At 27.1% G+C, this 18,582-nt stretch overlaps 1 protein-coding gene across 2 annotated transcripts in view; it reads left to right on the top strand.

The window, feature by feature from the left end:
• The window catches only part of LOC114127872 (alpha-tocopherol transfer protein-like), a 40,663-nt gene that overhangs the window by 10,610 nt on the left and 11,471 nt on the right, over positions 1–18,582 (top strand). The window contains exon 1 of one of the 2 annotated variants that reach the window (XM_027992212.2): positions 10,094–10,276. The exons of the other annotated variant lie outside the window; for it this stretch is intronic. Coding sequence (XP_027848013.1) covers positions 10,261–10,276 — 16 coding nt within the window. The 5' untranslated portion in view covers positions 10,094–10,260. Of the gene's footprint in view, positions 1–10,093; positions 10,277–18,582 lie in introns of those variants that run through there. 2 annotated transcript variants of the gene reach the window in all.

The raw sequence follows: 18,582 nt of genomic DNA on the forward strand, positions 1-18,582 counted from the left end.
CTCATAAAAACCTTAAAAATGTTTAAGTTATAACTCATTCAAAATTTAATTTTCATGTATAATATACCAAAAGTTCTTTGAAATTTGAAATTCAGAATGTTTACTATATTTAAAAAAAATGTATAAAACTTAAATAAATATGCATGTTTAATAAATACTTTATCTAATTAAGATTATTATAACAATTTTTATTTAAACTTATTTTATCACATTTTAGGTACTTTTTAATTCATTTTTATTAGTATGTATCAAATAATAATTTATTTAAAAATTTTGAATTTGTATATCAAATAACAATAAATATTAAGTTATGTACTTTTTTTAATCCTCATGTATATTAGATTATATAATATTAATACAAATAATAAAATATAAACAATTTTTTCATAAATGTTATTTTGTAATTATTGCTCAGAATGATGGATAAAATGCTTATTATTATCCACTATGAGGGTGGATAGTAAATTGGACGAATGTTGTACTTTAGAGAAATTTAAATAAAAAATTCCCAGACATTTTTTTATAATCGAGAGAAACAAACAAACAATTGAGGAAAAACGTTATTATTAAATAATTGTTTTGTAATCATGATTACTAAAATTAAGATTTCGCAATTTGAAGTTTGAAGTGTTCTCTCAGAATCATTTTTAATCATATACAATCATTGAATTCAAATTTAACTAGATTCAATAAAGTGATTAACTTAATAACAAGTTCCACTCGATATCAAATATATAGCAGAGCAGTACCCACTGTTTTTTTTTAAATAATAATAATAATAATTCCTATAAACATATCTAATTATATGATGTTTAAACAGTCTGGTTGGAAATTTGGAATACTCCCACGTGCCATTTTGTGACTTTGACTCTTCTAAGGAACACAATAATTTCATAATTTTTATATAATAATTATGATAGTATAATAATAAATTAATGTGTAGTACCTACAGCGGTTCGAAAATTTTTTTTTCGCGGAGAGCCTGAGATGCTAAAAAAAATTTATGAAGCCCCAAAAACTTATTATTATTATACTAATACCAATTTTAAAAATCATAAAAAATTATGGACTAATAAATTGCTTATATTCAAACTTTATACAATATTAATGTAACTTGTAACAATTTAATGAATAATTATAACTGTACTTAATTAAAATATACCCTCGGAGCCCCTAGATTAGTCTCGTGAAGCCTTAGGGCTCCGAGGAGCACGGTTTAAGAACCGCTGGAATAGTGGTATACCCACACCACGCATCTATAATAAATGAATTTCTCAGTTTACAAAAAGTGCCGTTTAGTATAGGCAACTAAAACTGCAGTATGATAATTACATACATAAAACCCCTTATTAGCTATGTCAGTTAAATTCACAATATATTATTATATTATATTTTAATAATATAAATTTAATTTACAATACTTACATTTACTTCTTATTATTTCTTGGAATGGATGATTCATATAAAAAGTTTTTTTTAGATTATGAAAATCCATTATTATGATACGTTTATAATAAATAAGGTAAATAATTAAATATTGTGCGTAGCAAATTCATAAAAAGTTTTCGAATAAATTATTAATGACGAAATTAATCTTGTCCTTCAAAATGATTAATAATATGAATTATTTTTTATTTTTTTTCAATTAAATTAAACACTTTTTTTTTTGTATAAATTCTTACCTAACATTAAATATTAGATTCTTTAATTTTGAAATAATTCAATGGTCATTGGTCGAAGTAGAACGATTCTGTGTATTTAAATAGTTTATTATTCCATGAACTCGGTAAATTCGTTTGTAAACAATATCATTATGTTATTATTTTCCATTTATCTTACCAGTTACCACATCGATTTTTTTCTCGGAGCTTTTCTAATAATATTCTTGTTGGGATTATTTATTTTTATTTCTTAATGTTTAAAATAAAATTATGTAAAATTGTTTTTCACGTATTTCTATAAATTTATTATCTCGAAGCTGTGCTGAATTTTTTCTATTATATAAAACTGTAAGTATTATACCTTAACTACATTGTAACGGAATGACATTTCCAATATATTAATAACTAATTCTAATTATTAGCATTTGAATATTTTGATGAATATTTGACGTTATATTTTGTACTTTTGTCTTTTGAATTAACTTCAATGTATATGCATATAACTTACTCTATAAATTGAATTGTTTTGTATTGTGATCATTAAAATCCATTTATCCTCATTTATAAAATATTACTCTGCTGTAAACATCTAATTCTATTCAAAAGCGAATCGATACTAAATTAATATATTATAAATGTTTTACTTATTTAAAAACTATATAGTTATTTTGTTTTTTCTATAATATTTGCTTTTTGATATTAATTAACGAATTAAAAAGTAAAACAACAAATGAATTTTATTAAGGTAGTACTATTGAGGTATTTTACAATCTATTATTTTATTAGGGAAAAGTTATATACACTCTGTAATATACTAACATGTAAGTTGAAAGTTGAACTAAAATCTAAAATCTTTTAATTTATTTTACGAGTATTGTATAGTAAATTCATAACTAGAATAAATATTTATTTCTAGAACTCTAATTATTGTGTACAACGCATTAATGATAATTGCCTAATTGTGTAAGCATGTATTATACTTTAGCTTTAAAATGTTTTGAATATGACATTAAAATTTTAATTTGAATAATTATAATTTTTAATATAGTTAAATCATACATTTAAGACTTGGAAACCTTGGATATGATTAAGAATTTAATTTTGTTTTTAGTGAATGAAAAAAAAATAAAAATTTATCTCGCAATAATACGCATAAAACCGTATACTTACCTATTTGTTAATAATTTGTAAATTATAGGTATACTAATATATACTTATTGAGTTATACATGGTATATAATATAAGACATTTTCATAATCGTGTAGTTTACGATACATATTTATAAGATTTATAGGTAATAAACTATTTAACTATTTTCTCTCTCCAGTCACCACTGAGTCATAATAATATAGTTTATGCTATCATATGTGAATAAAGCCTAAAGGCAATATACTTTAAAAATTAAATAGATTTAAAACATTATAAATTGATAATTTATCAGACAAGTATATATATTATCTTAATATAGAGGCACGTATACAAGGGGGGTTTTGAGGGTTCAACTCCCCCCCCCAAAAATTAATAGTTATGTACTTAATTTATATCATTATTCATCAATAAATATTGATTATTGTAAATTTTTTTATGAAACCTCGATTTTTTTTTTTTTGTGACGTGCCTGTCTTAATATAATAATAATATATAGCGTATTTGAGTATGTACTGTATGCATTTTTTCTTTTATAATTTTACAGTTTATATGACTATATTGGTCCACGCAATTATTATTTCTGATAGATTAGTTCACGGTTATACAGTGTTAGAATATTTTTACCAGATTTATACGAAAAAAGAACATTAATTCCGTAATTTTACGATACCAATCCGAGTTAAGCTTGGCCTTCCGAAGATTTCATACAATTTTTGTTTTCCTTAAATCATTGAGTAATAGATTAATAGTATATATTAATACCTAACACTGTTGTTTAAGTATTCGTGTATAGTTTTATGTTACCGCGTGCAATGATGACAATCCAGTAAATAATTACATGTCTTAAGTAATAAGAAGTAATGTTTAAAAATTCAAGAATTGTTAGCCAATGCTTAGTAATTTACTATGCACTTAAATTTCTATGCAATTTTTATACTGTTATAATCTTCATTAAATATATTTAGTATGGACTCGATTGGGTTCTTTCATGCGCGCTCCGCAGATCTATATCTACACGACTACACAGTTCACGTATTATACAATTCATTTGATATAAAAGGAGATAAATTTATGGAAAGCAGTTAGTATGGAAGTTTTACTGAAATATAATTTAATCCATCTGAATTAAAAAATTTCGTTTTTGGCTGATATTATAATATAAAGCATAATATTATATTCATATATTTTTGACGTTATGGGCTTTTGGCACCAAACATCTAATGGAGATATGTATGAGTACATGACAGACAATTGTATAATATTATTATACAACGAACGTCTTATTTAACATGTGCATTGTTAATTGTTATCGCCAGTATATGTAATAATATAAATAGTTGTATTTGTATGTATACATTGTACTATAGCGACTTCTCATATTTATAGACAACTGTATCAATTTTTTAATTTGATAAACATTGAACATTCATAGGTATTTTATTTTTGTTTTAAATTATATATTTTTTATATTTTTAAAATTTTACTAATAAATTAGTAATATTATATTATTCCTAATAAATAATACTGGGTAGTTTTTTTACGGAACAACACTTATTATTTAAAATATATTAGTGTTTTCAAAAATACTTTTTTACATAATTTTCAGTCAAAATTAAACAAAATGTTTAAAAAATATATTTTTTATTGTTTTTACTTTTTTGAGTGACAACATACATTTTTAATTTCATATTCTGAAGAAGAATATTTTTTTCATTTTACTTCGATACATAAAAATTATAACTTAATTATTCATAAATTTTAACTTTAAATACTTATAACTCATAAATTATTTGTTCGAATTTTTATTTTTAACTAAAGCACAACCCATTTGTGTACAATTTTATTACTCGATTGAGCACAAATTTACAAAAATAAATTTATTATTATTTTTAGTTTTACAGTTATTAGTTACCCCTTTTTAAGTAGCTTGAGTACAGTTTCACGTGCACAAATAAAATAATATAATAATAGTTGATTATACAGAGTGTATAATGTATACACTGTATTAATCTATGAATTCATGAAGTACTTCATGTTTCAAGTTCCCAGCTATGTAAATAATTTTTTTTCTAACTCACAGCATATTATTATGTTTGGAAGCACGTACAGATCATTATCCGTTTTTTTGATGATACTTGAAATAATAGGTACCTCATCTCTATAGTTACGCAAAATTATTTGTGTGTTGAATTTATTATTTTTAAGTAAGTTATGACCTTTTTGAAACTCTACATTTTAAAATGATCATAAGTTACTTAAAAATAATAATATCAATAAAAGGCTGCGTGGGGCCTTAAATAATCATCTTACCTTTAAATTATATAATAAGTCAATTCACTCTAATATCAAAACTAACAGTATACTTTTGAAACTGTCGAACAAAAATTTGCTATGTCATACGTGTGTAAAACGGAGATAACACTCGAGTAAAACGTCCTCTTAAGTCTCTCTCTGAATTGATTTTTTTTTAAATAATTTCTTAACAATTTATTTGATTAATTTCAATCGAACTGAGATATTGTTTTTGTCCTAACGTTAATAAAGTAAATTGTGTAAGATACTAAGATGTAATATTATTTTTAGCTTTCTTTGGCACAATAAAGAAAATCTAATATGAATTGTAACTGGTTTAAACATATAGCATTTTTTCTATGACCTAATTTTTTTTTTTTTTGAATTTGGTAAAGTTGAATCTATACAGTTTACGAGACTATAGACTTGCAATGCAACATAATATGCACATAGCTTTAAACCAGTACTGTAGCAGAACGGCGTATAATGAGTATCTACGTACGTTACCGTCTAATTTCAATATATTTTTTAAACCAGAATTTTAATGCTTTCTTACGTATATTCTTCTTAATTTTTCTCATTTTAAGAGTATTACTAGATTTTGAATTCATCCCACCTATAAGTACCACCTATAGTTAATTTATTTGTTTTCTTGAAAACTATATTTATATTGATTTTTATAGAATTTTGAATGGCTTTCAAAACTCGAAATGTCTAAAAACATAGTTAATATCTTAACAAATATAATTTCAAAAGTGGTGATTATTTTATAAATGTATGGTAATTATTGATGATATTTGTTTTAATAATAACAATGTTCAAAAGCTATCAATATCTAGATAAATGATGTTTTCCTAATAATACAGGTCTTCATGCATCAAGGATAAATATACAATTTAATAATTATACATATTCGCAAACATTATTTTAATGAGGTGGCTTGACCTAATTAATTTAAAATTATGCACATTTAATGTGAATCTCAATAGGTACAAAAATCATTTGTGTTAATTGTTTTTATATAAATATATCAGGCCGCCCACATTTTGACCTAGATAAACTGTAAGATACATGAACTCTTTTGATAAAAATCAGAAATTGATTGCACATTTTATAAGAATAAACAATTTCACTAAGAAGTATAAAAACATTCATATTTTTTCATAAATATAAAGTCTATGATTTAAAAAAAAATCAACTTATATTTTTGACTAAGCTTAGTTCTGTAACTCGTAGTACAAACTTATACAGAGAAGCAAATTGTCTATAATTCATATAACCATTATATCTATAATCTACTGTGTTACTTGAATTATATAATATATAAGTTTATCAACCAAATCCGTCACACAATTTTCTGATCCTACTGATAGTATTCTTTTTGAAACCATTTCCTGCATTGTATAATAATTGGTACGTATTGTACTAACATAGGTGGATACTGTGGAATACTAAATAGTTTGAAAATATTTATTTTGTCGGTACAAATTTTGAATTTTTCTATGTACCTATAGGTAGATTATGGAAACAATAATGAACCTATAATAACACAATTACCTATAATATATTTTGGAAAATTATAAAATATTAAAACACTAACAATATTATTATCGTTTCAAAAAATGTAATAATATAATGATGTCCAGATTTTTATTAGTTTCCTTATTATACCTAACCTAATGGTGTATTTTATTAGCGTTACTGCAGTAATATATTGATCAACAATATTATATTCCATGTCTGTGGACTATTCTTAAATAGTAAAAAAAAATCTCAAATATTCAAAAATGTTGTCATCAAATGTATTTAAAAATTTAGAAAATTAGATCTTGAATAACTTCATTGTTAAAGAAAAAATTAGGGTGGGCGTCCTTGGTGAATTATTCTGTATATATAAATAAACTATGTGATAAAAATGTTCAACGACATAGGTATAAATTATAGTAATTATAAACTTTAAAAAAAATATATACATATAAATATAATGTGATAAATAAAATTAATAAGTTACTAAAAAACCAATTCCTATTTAGTAGATAGCGTTAACCAATATATATTCTAAGTATTTTAATGAACTGTATTTTTTTATCACTTTATATTTGTATTTAAAGTTTATTATGTTGTTTTTTGTAAGATTTTTTTAAATTTTTTTTACCACAACTAACTCTAGTTAAACTCCAAATATGTATCTACGATTTCTTCATGACTCATTGTATAAATTTACGCGCCAAACGGAATTTGTTATTTAATTAGTTCAGTAATAATAAATATAAACATACAAGAATAATAGGTGTGATAATTTGATACAAGAGTCAAAAATTGATAAAGGTTAAAAATATGAATAGTATGAGTTATTGTTTACAATAAATTTTATATGTAAGCACATTTAATAAGGAATAGTAATAATTAGAATAAATTATGGCCAGGGCGAGCATTCGGGGTCTTAATCATTCATATTAATGGGTTGGGTATTAGTGTAGAAAATATCATTTGAACTGATTGTTCTATTATTGACTTTAAAATTGATCTCTCGTAGTATCTTAGGGTTAAATAGGATCATAATAATATCTAAAATGTTCAATATTAAGAATAAATCCCACAAAGGCTATTTAGAAAACGATTTTTAAACCGTTCTATCCAGTGATTTTTTTTTTTTTTAAGTAAGTAAACTATACTATAGATTCGTATTCTATATAAGAGAATGAACTCATGTCAATGTCACTAAACAAGATTGGGTAGTTTCAATTAATCACATTCTTCCGAACCAAGAACACGCATTTATTTTATTTTAATAGTATCAGTATATGGATGGAAACTAAAAGATTCGGTTAAGACAAAGTCAAAATCATTTACAATATTTAAGTATTGAAGACCATCATTAAGACCTATTATCCTTAATGCTTAAATTTTAATTAAAATTGAAACTACGATAGGTATAGACTATATATAGATGGTATAGATACAGGCGGTATAGTTATATCACAGGAGTGTATTATAGGGGTAGTTGAGGAACATTAAAAAAAAAAAATTGCACCATAAATTTTTTCGATAAATAATAATATATCTACCCTTGTACCCTATAACCCTATAATCACCTAATTATTGTATAACCTTTTATTCGGTAGTACCTAACCTAATTACTTAAGACACAATCACATATTAATACATAATATTATTGGCCTAACAGGATTAATATGATAACTATATAATATTTAACTATTTAAATTAGATAACGTGTGGCTGTTATTTTTTGATAAAAAAATGTGTCACATCGTTTTAAGCTAAAATTGTTGATATTTCCTAAAAACGCTATTCGTTTCTTTATATCGGTTGTTGTAAGTTTGATAAAATAGGTTTAGAAAATTATAATTTTTTTTTTCTGTATGTTATAACTACAATTCAATGTATTGAAAGTAAGACGTATAAAATAGATTTACAGTCAGAATATTAAAATAATTCATATTTCAGAGTTATTTTTTGTTTGTAAATTATAAATTAAATTATAGTATTTACTAAAAAAGTAAATATACTAAAATAAATAAAATGTCATAAACTTATTTTCTTAAAATTAAATCTCCGAGTATAAAGAAAAAAAAGCAATACACAAATGAGTTAAAAATATTCCCCCTAAAATAATGTGTAATGCTGTTTCTTACATTTTTTTTACCACCGAGACGTAAGTTTAGTTGCCCTAATGCGCCCACCAAAACCGATTTATTTAAAAAAGATGCGTTTATTACATGATTTTGGTATCATTTTTAAAGCCACTATATAGTTACACACTTTTTATAAATCAAATTGACCCGACTGGAAAATGATTTGTAAATTTTGAAAATCAATTCACAAATATTTACTAATGATTTGAAAAATAAGTAATTACATAATTTTTAAATGAATTAGTCGCGATGGGGACTTTACATATTATACATCGTCGAGCACCGTTATAGATATTATGATTTCAAAAATGACAAAATGTACATAGTTCATATCATTTTATGTTAAAATTGTTAGTAAATAAATGTGGTGTTTTTAATTCTTTTTATCCTTTGGGCTTTGGTAACTAAAAATCAAAATTTGTAAAATTCAAAATGTACAAAAATTGATTTGTAAATTGTTTCTCCGAATCACTCGTTTTAGGCTTATTTCTTTTCCAAAATTTTTCAATATTTTTTTCTCGTTAAACATACCCTTGTAACGCAACCTTCGAAATGTTATCACGCTTCGATGGTAAGAGGCAACCAAGGTACTATAACGCGAAATCTGTCATGGAAAAATGTCGAACGCTGCCAAAAAAATCCACGTTAAAACTAAGTTTGTATACAAAAGACAACGAGGACACTCCTTAAGTTTAGGCTGAGTAGGCATCATCAAGTACTCATACACTTACAAGTGTTCCAAAAATTAGAATTCGAGTAACCAAAGGAAACGTTTGGGGCTTATAACGAGTGTTTTTTGAACACACGTCTCGTACTTTCGAATAAAATATTAATATTATACCTGAAGTCCAGTGGAAAGTTACGCGGCACGATATGGCGCATAACATACGTCGTATAGTCGATAATATCGCAGACAGTCCTTTCGCGCGGGCAACGCGCGTCCGGCCGACGGCCGATGGAGTCATTACCTACGTATAGGTATATAATAAAGGAACATAATATAGGAGGTATGGGCGCGTGTCAAGGATGCGTATTGGGCCCACGTGGGGGGGTGGGGAAGAGGTCGCGGGAGGCTCGATAACGAAAATTAAAAAAACCTCACTAGAAGCAGCTGCTCCCGTCCGCGATAGTGTGTACAATAAAAACATAAACAAAAGTACAGTAATAATAAACATGCCTACACGCACACACACACACACACGTCGTGAGCGTGTTTGCGGTCCTTCGCGCGCGCACACACACACTTACTCGTACACGCCATAGCCACCGCCGCCGTCGTCGCCGCCGCCGCCGCCGCTCCGCCACCCGTCACACGACTCGAGCTCGCCGCCAAATACGAACCGACGACCAGTTTTCTCATCAGTCGACGTACGCACGGTCGTACGCACTTTTAGTCTGCACAGTCCACGACGAAATCGACCCGTTTGCACCGTTCTTTATTAATTCACAGTCGTACTTCTCGCCGACACACGTCCGTCTAAACACGTACGCCAGGATTCAAGATGACCAAGAACAAAGGTAAGTCGTCGATGTCGCGCGCTACTCGACTTCTCCCGTTGTTTCGATAAAACACTTGCGGGGTACTTCATAGTGTAAGTCGTCGCGTAAAATAAAACGAATAATAATACGTACCGTACTTGCGCCGTATACGCTAGCCGCTCCTAAGACTTAGTGCAAAACGTATCCCGACATTTCCTCCTTATTGAACGGCGGTACCTGTTCGTGCGAGTGGCACACGTCCTATACGCGTATATGCAGGCGTTTTCGTCCTAGCGAAAAAGGTCGTCGTCACGCCTTTGACTTTTTAGCTCCTGATTTTCAAACCGATATCATGAGACTATTATAGCACTTTAGCAATAACGTATATTTTTTTTTCACTGCAGTTCGGAATTTCGATAACCCGATATATTATGCCGATATCGCAGTTTTAAATCATATACCTACCCGTGTATAGTTAAAAATTATGGTCTATATACTTACATATTGATATTATATTAGAATTATTATTAAACAATATTATGATGTTATTTTGCTTTTCATATCGTATGGCGAAACTAATAAAATGACGGTTTTATTGTAGTGCTGTACGTATAATAAGGATAAGTTCATGCGAACGGTTATATTTCGATTATCACGATATCAATTGTTTATCGACACATTGTGCATTTGCTTATTGTGTCGATGGTTAAATTAAAATTTTTAATTATCTAGGTATTGATATTTTGCATTCCATTTGATATAGAACGATGTATTTAATTTGTTTATGCTTTTGATGATTTCAATAAATTACATTTTTCCAATACTGCTTATAAACAAGATAAAACCATACTATTTTTCATTTAATATTTGATTTCATTAATAAAAAGTGCATAAATACGTGAACTTTTCAAACATTTAAATATCATCTGCACAATATATTAGCACAGCGTTATATTCTAAAGTATACGATAAATTAAAAACTTTGAATAAGTTTAAAGTAAAAAACTAAAAACTATATATGATAGGTACTCATAATATTTTACAAAAAATATATTTACTAGAAATAAAATATGTCATATAGTAATATTAATTATTAAGTAAATATTTAATATATTGCGGTATGTTGTAAATATATAGGTACTGAAATAGTTAGAAGTTAGATGATCGATTTATGTGTTCAAACGATATTCTATAGGTATTTCTATCTGACTTAATCACTAAGTAGTAGGTACTAATATTGCAGATTCATGAACAAATGTCACCTTGCACAATTGAGTTTTTTTAATTTACCAAAATCGCTTATAATCGCTTTTTAGTAAGAGTAATAATTTTATCAAATAAAAGCTTTAACGTATTTTTAAACACGAATATAATATACTTTACATACTACGTTACCTAACACACAATTACTTAATGCAGGTAAAGTATTGTGTGTTAAATCGAATGAAGTATTGTTTTATTAACAATAAAAATTATATTTTAATTAATTGATGCAAATTTATAATATTATGTATTCGAGATTGATCAAATTTACTTAAGTTTTCTACTTTCCAATCCATTGTCTAAAATCCGGATTTAAGAACAAATTATAAATATTAAATTAACATTGTGAAATCCCAGAATATAAAATAACCATTATTGTTTTCTATTTTAAAAAATATTGAGTGTTAACAGTCTATACATACAATTTGTATTATTAGAATTATTATGGCGCTTACATTGGACGATGATATCGTTGCGAAAATTAACAATATCAAACATGTCAATAGTTAAATAATCAATTTTTCAATCAAAAAATATTAATTTTTTCTAAAGTTTATACATTTCTGTCTGTCTAAGATAATAGTTCACATTAATTTATGGTATATAATATAAATTTTTATTTCGTTATAACTTATATAAATTTAAATTATGTAAAAAAGTTTGTCCTAAAATTCTAATACTTTTCAGTATTTATAGTGAATATTTATTGGTAAATAATCTTCATAATAAGTATCAAATTAAAAAAAATATATATATATATATATTACATCTAAACGTACACCTACGTATGTGCAAATACGTGTCTTGTTCGTGATTATTTTTTTTCATTAATAGTCATCGACCCAGACCTTGGGAGATTATGTAATAACAGCGGCTGCTATGTTAGTGTGCTGCTTAAACTCTCTGCTATTACACGCGTTAACTATTGTAGTGTTTGACAATAATTGTACTGAATTGGTGAAATGTGTGAGGATGACAAACTTATTAGAGATAGCTGTATTATTATGTGCTACTTTTTTCTTTATTTAAAATAAACATTTTGTACAAATTATAGCGCAATATTGGTATACAATTATATATGATGATGCAGTGAGATTATAAATGGGGATAACAAGTGATTACAATAAACTGACAGTACTTCTCGTTTAAAACTGTATAGTCCGTTTTTGAGCATAATATTCTCTTACCTAACAAATTTCAAACGTAATATTTTTTCCTGTTTTCATTAGATTAGATCTGTTATTTCTATATTATTATACCTTACTAAGTGTGTATAAGAAAAAACTACACATGAATTTGATTGTTTCGGATTGAGTTATTATTGAAACCAAAGTTCATGTAGATATAACCTATATAGAATACAGCTTATAAATAACAGTTTTTGTGTAATAAAGACGCGAAATGACAACGAACAGTATAATAGCGATAAGCATGAGACATTTACTTTTATTGGCATATTATTGTAAATTTTGAACCTCCCCCAACAAGGTCGACATGGTGACATTTAACACTTATAATAGACGATTACTATACAATTTTTGGAGGTTTTTTAGAGTTGAGCTAAAATTGTTCGTAACGTTTTTTTACACTTAAATATTAAAATATGATCACTCTACAATAACAAGATATACTTATGGGTTATTAAATTTGTTTTTACTGTAGATATGTACTTTTCAATTTTAATTATATAAGAGACTTGAATTAAAAGAGATTAGTCTAATTATAGGTGACTTGAGTATAATATATGTTGACTGATAGTTAGAATAATTTGTCAGTAATGGCCAATGGGTATTTTGCTTTTACAGTATAATTAATATTAGTAATATTAAAAATAAAAAAATAAATAATTTCAAAAACAATAATGTTGAAAAATATATTGCTTTTAATTACTTAAAATTATGAATGATTTACACAAAATTTTAAATATGGATCACTCGGTTTATGATTGTCCAACATAGAACTGTGTGAATTTTATCCATGCATCATATTGTAACAATTGTATATATCATATTACCTTCCTAAGATTTTATTATCAGATTTCAAAAGTCCTTGTAACTCGATTTACAAATTATAGCAGAAACCTGAAATATAAATATATTATATATAAGGATATATTATGTGTACTTTGACACTTATGTATACTTTTATATTATGCTTATGGGTTTTTATTTTTTAATAGGTACATTGATAGTAATTAATAACTCTATATTGCATACGATCTCACTTTTAGTCTAGACACTCTAAACAATATAATAAGCATTAAGCAATTACAAAGTCATTCGTCATCATGTTGCGTCTAATTTAGACTTTTATCATTTGTTGTAGCCTGACTATCATAGTAGGCACATCAATAAGGTTTCGTTAACTGAACTCAAAATGTACTCTGTAAAGAAAAAGTTAATGACTAAAATAAAAAATATGTCACATATGTCACATTCCATAGTTATAATTTATTTATATCACCTATAGTATATAGTATATTATATATATTATAAATATTATTCTCAAGGACAAGTCGAGCGATGGTCCTGAATACTATACATTATTGTTAAAAATTTTCAGTTAATTTTAGGTATTATTTATGCAGTATATTTTTTTTCAACAACATTTGTTTTATGAGATGTACATATTAAAGTATAATACGTATACTAAACAATTATAATCTAAGCACCCAATAGTAACATTTTCTAAATTCATAAGCATTTATAGTAGGTATTTTTTAGTAGGTAATAATATTAATTTTATAACTTTCTGATAATTACTACAATATTTTTTGATTGAAAAATAATATTTAAATGAAAAAAGTCTTTAATACCATAGACTATAACAGGTTAGATAGTAGTTATACCCGCGGTCAGGTTTGTTGTTTGTTAACCTTGGTTACCTATATGTTAGACTGTCTCCGCTCAGAATCGTTTTATATCGTGTACAATGATTTATAATTTAACATTTAAGTCCTACTCAATGACGATATATGCTCAATCGACTTTTACTATACAGTAGAGTGGTCATCTACTTCCCACTTTTTTTATAAATTAATTTTAATAAACTATCGGATGCCTATGATTATAGTTTACCTACTCAAAAACAAAAATTCAAATCGAAAACCCAAAACCCAAAATTTCTCATTGAATGAAAATATCGTCATGATATTATGTCTATGATTTATTAAAACCAATGTACTATGCTGCTAAAATAATAGTCAACGCGGGTAAAATTATAATATTTTTTTTTCTGCAAATACACATTACTAATTATTGTCTGTGATTGTATATGTTTTGATGTAAAGAACGATCACAATACAAAGATTAATACAATTATTACGTCTTTAAAGTTAGATTGTACTTTATGTTATTTGCCCTAGAAAACAATACATTTATATCTATGATTATATAAACGTGTAATATTAACGGTACCTACATTTTTTTTAAAAAATTACTTGTATAGCAGTGAACCGCGTATTTCTAGTTATACCGGTTCCGTGTCGTTAGGATTTTACCTAGTATCTAATGGCCCCGATTAAAAATTTTTTGAAAAAATATAACATTTTAATGTTACGATAAAGTCTATTAAGATGAAACTATATTTTATATTTACAGTATACAGTATAATGTGCTGACTGCTGGTACAATATAACTGTTGCATATTAATATTATCCAGAACACCGCGTGCATTTTTTTGTTTTATATGTCCTAAAAAAATAAAAAATATAAATATAAAACTTATAAATAGAAGTACTATAATAATTTATATGATATAAGTTTACTGGTTAAAAATTAAAAGACACAAAAATAAAGTAAAGTCTTACACCCTTTAAAAATAACCAACAAAACATTTTTGATTAGTTATTCCGAAAAAAAATTATCTCTAGATGAAAAAACCACAAAAAATGCAAAAATTGTAACAAAAGCATTCAAAATGACCAATTTCAAATGAATTTTTATTCGTTTAAAATTAGTTTAATTTTCCAAGTAATTTATCTAGTATTTATATGGTACTTATTGCATTAAATAATATATAAACTAGAAACAATAAAATAATAATGAAAAATGTTTCGTTACCTATAGATTTAAACTTGAATCATAAAAAGATAAAGATAAAATAAACAGTAGTGGGCGTGTAGACTAAATTAAAATGGGTAAAAGTACAATAATATGAATAAAAATTAAGATGTACTGTGATTATTATGATAAATCACGATCCAAAAATAGTCCACGAGTACGGGAAATGGTTTAGTAATATTATCGTCAATAATAACAGTTGGGAAACGTATTTTCTCAATCTTATCATTTTTTCTTTCTCTCTTTAATTAACTGCAGGTATTGCTACTCGATCTTAGCTTATACGTACCTATTCGGTTAGCTGGCTAAAAAATATATTATAATACAATATTCTTCTTAATAATATGGCTCGTGTTCGAAACGTTTACACGTCGTGTCCGGATGAGGTCACTGACGAGTCGCAACCATATAATAATTACAATAATATGTACGCTGTACCATATTATATTAAACGTTTGTCGCACCGACACGTTCCTACGGAATCTGTCGGGTGTGAGAATAAATAAATAAATCTGTCCACGTGTCGATAACCGTACGAATAATCAACGCGGGGCATTTTCGCTTCGATTTTATTTTTTAACCAACCCGACTCAGTGCACGTCGTATAATGGCACGGAAACAAACACTGCTGCAGACACGTATTATAATCGCCACACGTATAGATCAACGGTCGGTGAGCGGTATGACTCAGAGGAGTAGTGTGTAATATATTTCCATAATATATATGACAATCGTACGAATACGTAATATGTATTATAATCCGTACACATAATATACAAAATAACAGTAGTCATATTATATTACCCATCACACACGCGTTGATATTACGAACTGTATAACATCATAACGTAATTGTATACGTATATATTATATTCTCTTTGTTCGCGGTCAATGCTGAATCGCATATCTTATAATACGAAATAATAATAATATATAATAATTTGATTGTGCTTTTCCGTCCGGCACGTGTACGATTTCGTTCGAAATAAACTTTAGCATAATACGTCATGATATTAACCAGACAGACGTCGGTTCGCCGCGACGGTCCCACGGAATAATACTCTATATATACGACAATATAAATACAAAACTTTAAATATAGATATTATTACCATACAATAGTTATAAGTTATAAAATATTCGTATACTCGAAATTCGGTATAAACTAGAGTTATTACTATGCATATTGCATGTATATTCTATGTGATATGGGTTGGGGATCGTAGTATCGTGAAAATTGCGCCCACACGTTTTCACCGAATTCTTTAACAAATAACCTCGTATTGCGAATAATATAATGTATTTATATAATAATATGTTTGCGCGATCGTGAATTTTTCGTTTCCCCGATTAGTTAGTTTACACGCATACTCAGATCGTTAAAGATTAATAATAAATATGTGCATTTAAATAGCATATAAACCTATATATATATATTTTTATCGTTTTGATGCGATAATATAAAATATGTAAATAATAATGATTTATAACTCTCTCGTAAGTACCATTAATGATTAATATGAGAAGCAAACCGATAAAATCGCTAACAATCCATATTTTTGAAAATTAAAAGCAATCGTTCATAAAAACCACTGTGATCGCTTTCATCTCACGAGTACGCATATCAATAAACAAATAATCACAAAAATTACATATTGCGTAAAACGTCAAGTTGACAAGTGAACTTATTAAGAGTCGCAGGACGACTCGAGACCGGGTGAGTTGTCTCTTCTTACAAATAAACAAATTTGCGTTCATCAAAACTAATTTTGTATTGCGGCCAGCTTTAATATTGTAGTGCATTATCCTGTCGTTAAATTTAATACATTATATTATATAGCTGCAGAGTTTGTGCGTTGGCGTTTTATACGGTATCTCAATTTTCAAGCTGTTTATGAGTAGATATAATGTAAAATATTACAATTTATAAATGCTCATAACTCATCGGAGAGTAAATTTAATACAATACAATTTAAGTCGACAACAGGAAATTGATTTCTGCTGAACGGAAATCTTCTGTTGTGCGTTTATATAAGACAACACGCGTAGGTGTTAAACGACTCGAGCGTATTTTTCTTCTTCTTATATTATATACATATTATATTCGCGACAAAAGAAATCATTATACTTAGATGCACACGTGGTGGATTTAACTATTTAAGTATTGTAATATTAATATAATAAGTATTATCGTTCATATTATTTGTATGTTTATATAATAAGTAAATATGTTATAATTGCAACGTTTACGTCTGTGACACGTCAAAACCGATGCGCTTATTATATTATTATATCTCTCAGTCGCTTGATCGTCGTCACAATATATAATATTATTATAAGCTATATGCACAGTGAGTTGTTGTGTGTTATTCGCGTAAATGTTGATGTTACTGGTACAATCACGTACGGAGCACCGCAATGTAGTATACAAAATACGAACCATAATTGTGTCCTTGGCGTCATCCACGAAACGACACTGTCGCCGTAATATATATATGTCTGTTTCGTCGGTCGTCCCGACGTTTCGATATCTGCGTTTTTTAAATATTATTGTTTCCACGGTCAACGCGACTCGCGAGAGTGACCATGCTAAAATAATTAAATCGCGTTTACTGCGTTCGTATGGTGATGTTAAAAACGGCTTTAGATCCACGGAGGTTCACATTCTTGCTGATGGCTTGAGTTATTTTATTTTCCGGTAAAAATACAATAACTCATCCGCGGATGTATAAGATCCTTTAAATTCCATCATAATATAAATTATAAATACAGTAATCGTCAACAGATCTTCGTCATATAATATATTAACGTACATTGACATCGTACCGCAAAATACTTGACGTCGAATGTTGAGCAAATAGATTTTGTATAAAATGACTAATGAGCATTAGTATATAGGACGATACGCACTGTATATTTTGTCTATTCAAAAGTTCAAAGCGCACTCCTCTTATTATTTAACCTTTATGTTTAAAAAATGTATTGATGATTTGTTATGCGATCTAAGTATGAATTTATAAT

The sequence above is a fragment of the Aphis gossypii genome, chromosome X, assembly GCF_020184175.1.
Source record: "Aphis gossypii isolate Hap1 chromosome X, ASM2018417v2, whole genome shotgun sequence".
In the NCBI taxonomy this organism is placed as follows: Eukaryota; Metazoa; Arthropoda; class Insecta; order Hemiptera; family Aphididae; genus Aphis; species Aphis gossypii.